We start from the raw sequence: 4,646 nt of genomic DNA on the forward strand, positions 1-4,646 counted from the left end.
CCTGCACACCACCCAAGATGCTCGCCCCATTTCCTTGTAGGGTCTCATCATTTGTGCATTGGACTTTTGCTTGTCTCTTGTGGAGAATTTAGATCGAAATAAACATGGAGCGACCGCAGTAACTTGTCGGTGTTCTTTTCGCGGAAGCTGTGTATGGTAACTGCATTGTCCTTGCAAAGAGGGAACTGAGCTCTGAAGATTTTTTTAAAATTCAGTATAAAAGGCGTCTGAAGAAGCATTGATGGTTTTAGCATGGATTATATTTCTGACTAAGCTGTTTCTGGTCAGAACATCTGACTGAATCTGTCACTGACAGTTTCAGCCCGTTGCCTCAAGACACAATTTCAGTCAGAGTGACTGCCATTTCCACCACTCTGCTCATAAATTCAGACTCCTGCACGTTCGGAACGCCGAGGGGGATTACTACTCAGTCTCCTGCGAAGCAAATAAACCCTTGGCCGTCATTTTCCGCCGCATTCCGGTGAGGCCGATTTTGTCCCAACACTGCATACACACACACACACACACACACACACACACACCATGCAGCGCATAGTAAGAAACATGCCATGTTCTGAGCATCAAACCCGCTTATTCTCCAATCTCCGCCATCCCACGATGTCCGATCCATCCATCCAATCATAGTAAATCACCTTTTCCCCGGCGAATAGTTCGCTCCAGAAAGCGGGGGAAACAGAAAAAGAAGAGCAGAGGAAAAGAAACAGACAGGAGACAAGCAAAGCATGCAGATGCAGTGTGCTGTGACTCACATGCACACAGATTAGATTAGCAGCATCTCAGCTCGTTAAACAATGGGCGCGCACAATCTCAATCCGATCCCTTCTTCCATTCATGATCGATCCTTCCAACAATGGCGAAATCCATCCTAGCTAACCAACACCTATGTACCAAGAACGGTAAATGGAAAAGAAAAGGAAAAAAGAAGAGACCATGACAGTTGACACCGCAGGGACAAAAAAGAGAGAGGGGGGAAGAGCTCCATCGATCAGACGGTGAGCTGCTGCTGGTGTCGGTGGCAGCCGGACTTGGTAGCGGCGGCGGCGGCGGCGGTGTCGACCTCCTGGTCGGGCAAGCAGTGCTGCAGCAAGCTGGTGGGCGAGACGGCGTCGATGGACGGCGGCGGGTGCTCGAGGTAGGCCATCTCGGTCTGCAGCACGGCGCAGTAGGAGGCGAAGACGGCGGGCGTGACGTTGAGGTCGAAGGCGATGCCGAAGAGGAAGTCCACCTCCAGGTAGTTCATCTCCATGAGGCTGACCCCCCCCACCCTCGCGAAGTAGGCGTTGTTGTAGCATCTGCATTCACATTCACAACAAACATTCGTCAAGTTTTCTCTTCGAGGACACGCGAAAGCTTTGCGCGCGATCGACGCATCAACAGCAACAGCAGCAAGCTTGTTTTGACAGCAATGGTGAATTGCGGTGGCGGCGAAGACATCGAATTGGACGTCTGTGAGCTGTCCTCGTGACCAGCTAGAAACGGCAATGGCTAGCTTGGCTCCGGTTGGTGGCGTGCCAGTTGGGAATCCAAATAATGGTGGGAAAAAAATGCGAGCCGGCCGGGCCCGCATGGCTGGTACACACACAGCGGCGGTCCGTGAGGTCGGTCGTGTGCTCGGCACGACACGACAAAGGGATCGCAAAGTCAGATCAGATCAGACTCGGAGCCCAATTGGACTGCAGATTTAATTTAAATCTGCCTCAGTTAAATGATCATGCTGCACTGAACGACCTCAATTATGGTTCAGTTTATCCGGTAGTAGTAGATCGCTTTAATCCTACTGGCCCAAACAGGAATGCAGATGGTGTAATTCGATGTTTGTTTGTTGTTAATTTGGGGCTGAGATTTTGAGTTTGCATGAGCTGGGATGGATGGATGATGGTGTGGATACATACATGTCATCGACGAACTTGACGGCGGTGAGGACGGAGGTGATGAGGAGGCGGTGGACGTTGAAGGAGTCGACGGCGAGGGCGGGGCGGCGGCGCAGGAAGCGGTCGAGGTAGATGTAGGCCACCACGTAGCAGGAGGGGCTGCAGCCGGCGAACCGGAAGATGCGCTCCAGGTATCCGCCGACGGAGATGGCCGGCTTCGTCAGCCCCTGGAACGCCGACACCGCCTTCTTCTTCTTGGCCGTCGTCGTCGTCTCCTTGCCGTCTTCTCCTTGATCATCCTCCTCCTGCTGCTCCTCCACGTCCCGTATGCGCCGCTCCACCGCCGCGACGACGTCGTTGCGCTCCGCCACGCGCTCCAGCAGCGCCGACAGGATCGACACCACCCGCGGCACCGCCGCCTGGTCCTCCGCCGCCATCGTCATCATCGGCCCACCGATCGCTCCCTCAGTTTCTTGGCCGAGCTCGCTCTTAGCTTGCTCGGAGCTGGAGGTGAAGGAAAGAGAGAGAGAGAGAGCGCGAGCGAGCGGGGGGTGGGGTGGGGTGGGAGGTGGTGGAGGATATAAAGGGTTGGAGGGAAAGTGAAACGGACGCCAAAGGAGAGGATGGAGGAATTCGTGGGTGGGAGGGCGCTTTGATATCTTTGCTGCTCTGTACGCCTGCTGCGCAGGTGGAATAAATTTGTCGGCGGCGGCGGCGATAGCGTAGCGGCACCTGCGGTGAAACTGCCCGACTGCTGGTAAAACTCTGGGGGTCTGGATGGCGTACGTGCCATGGCTGGCTGGACAGCTCGATCGGGCATGACAGCAGGCCCCAGCCGGCCGTGCCGTGCGTGACCTCGACGACGGCCGATGCATGCCTGGCCGAAACTCTGCCGAGATCTCTCGGTGACCACGCCTTAACTCGCAGATCGCTGGTGTCGGGCAGGGTCAAGGAAGAGAGAGGTCTCCAGAGTTAAACTACGTGCGCGGCGGTGAGAAATCCTCTTGAGATCCGGCCGCCGGTCGTTTTCCAAGCTGGTAGGCAGCGTACGGGCGTAGTATCTCCAGTTAGTTAGTTCTCCGGTCCACCGAGAAATCACCGGAAATTAGGGCGTTTCGCACGCCGAGCTCGTGCGTGTGTGTGCCGCAGCCGGCGGCCGCGTGCAACGTACCTGCCCAGCTCGTCGGCGGGAGACGTACGAGGGGGTGTTTCTGCTCGCCTAAATAACGACCAAGTGCCCGAGACGGTAAATACCCAGTAGTTCATTGATTCTTACGGTGTGAAATTGAAAAGGTAGTAGTGCTCCCTGTATTTAATTAATCAACTAAGCTCTATGCAACGCGCATACACACTCTGTATTCTGGAACATGAAGGTGTAGACTGCAAATGCAATGCAGGTGTAGAATGTAGGGTAAAGAAGGGAGTCAGCCGAGTAGGAGTAGCACGTACAGTAGTTGAGTCGAGGAGGGAAGCATGAAGCGGAGTCGGGTCATGTTTGTGCGTGGAGCGGTGATCTGATTCGGGCGGGGAGAGACAGCTAGGCCGTGCACGTTGCCCCTCACGTCGGGCGAGCATGCATGCATGTGATTCCACCACCAATCATCATCTGCTTTCTTTCGTCGTTTCCTTTCCTTTCCTTCCTTCCGCCACAGAAGAGCCGCATCTACATATTGTGGGTGTCACTCTTTCTTTTAGGGAAATTGTGGTTGTCACTTGCCTCTGCATGATATAGGACTAGGAGTATATCTCTAGTAGAGTACTTCCTACTCCCTCCGTTCGTAAATATAAGTCTTTGTAGAGATTTCACTAAATGGACTACATACGGAACAAAATGAATGAATCTAAACTTAAGATGCATTTATATACATCCGTATGTAATTGGAATCCCTGTAAAGACTTATATTTAGGAACGGAGGGAGTATAATTCAAAGTCAGTGCTCTTGCCATGATTCTCGACAAAACTTGGTCTAAATGAGTCGGATCGGAGAAACCATCGTGGATCAAAATTCGACAAATCTGCCTTCTAGTAACTGTTGTTATTCTTCTTCTTATTGGGGTGAAATTGAGCAGCAGATGTATGTATGGATTCGATTGATCCGATCAGTAGCCGCTGGCCGGAGGAGAGGAGAAGGGAATATGCCCACAAGCAAGAAGGCGCATGTGCAAGTGCGACACCTTGGCACGTTATAGTGTTAGTGTGTCCCCTGCCGGTCCTGCCCCGGTCCAGTTGTCAGGTATTTTCCTGCAATTGTTTGGCCCTTTTGGGATTCAATAGCCGATTTTATGGGATACTGTGCTACAGTCCTAGTAGTACTGGCCGGTCCCAGGCAGGCTCCCAGCTGCCTCGTCCATGTGAGGGCGGACTAGTTTATCCCGATGGAGCAAAGAAAAGGTTGGATCCACAGATGCTAATCATCAGGTTTAAGCAAAGGTTTTCAATGTCTCCTTTCCGGAAGATGGAGAGAAGGTACACTCTGGGTCTGGGGTATGCTATGATCCCATCTAAGACATGCAGTATATATGTTTATAAGTGTGTTGCACCAACCAATCTTTTGTCACCATGGACCTACTTGGGTGGACATAATCTTTCGCTGGAAATTCAGATGTGCATGATGGATTTAGCCGACGCAAAACGGGAAATTAAACACACGTCCGAGGTGTGTCTTCTTATACAGATAAGCTGCAAAAATCTTATGAAGGTTACAACATCTCTAATCGGATTGAACTAATTTGACAACTTGGGAACCAACACGG

At 52.3% G+C, this 4,646-nt stretch overlaps 1 protein-coding gene across 1 annotated transcript; it reads right to left on the reverse strand.

Annotated features, from left to right (window-relative positions):
• Positions 1-788: 788 nt before the first annotated feature.
• Positions 789-2,458, reverse strand: LOC119275659 (cyclin-P4-1-like). The gene is made up of 2 exons (XM_037556553.1): positions 1,914-2,458; positions 789-1,313 (listed from the first exon to the last, which is right to left on the reverse strand). The coding sequence occupies exons 1-2, from the start codon at positions 2,336-2,338 to the stop codon at positions 1,007-1,009; spliced, it is 732 nt and encodes a 243-aa protein (XP_037412450.1). The 5' UTR covers positions 2,339-2,458; the 3' UTR covers positions 789-1,006.
• Positions 2,459-4,646: the final 2,188 nt, after the last annotated feature.

Source organism: Triticum dicoccoides, chromosome 1A (genome assembly GCF_002162155.2).
Source record: "Triticum dicoccoides isolate Atlit2015 ecotype Zavitan chromosome 1A, WEW_v2.0, whole genome shotgun sequence".
Classification (NCBI taxonomy): Eukaryota; Viridiplantae; Streptophyta; class Magnoliopsida; order Poales; family Poaceae; genus Triticum; species Triticum dicoccoides.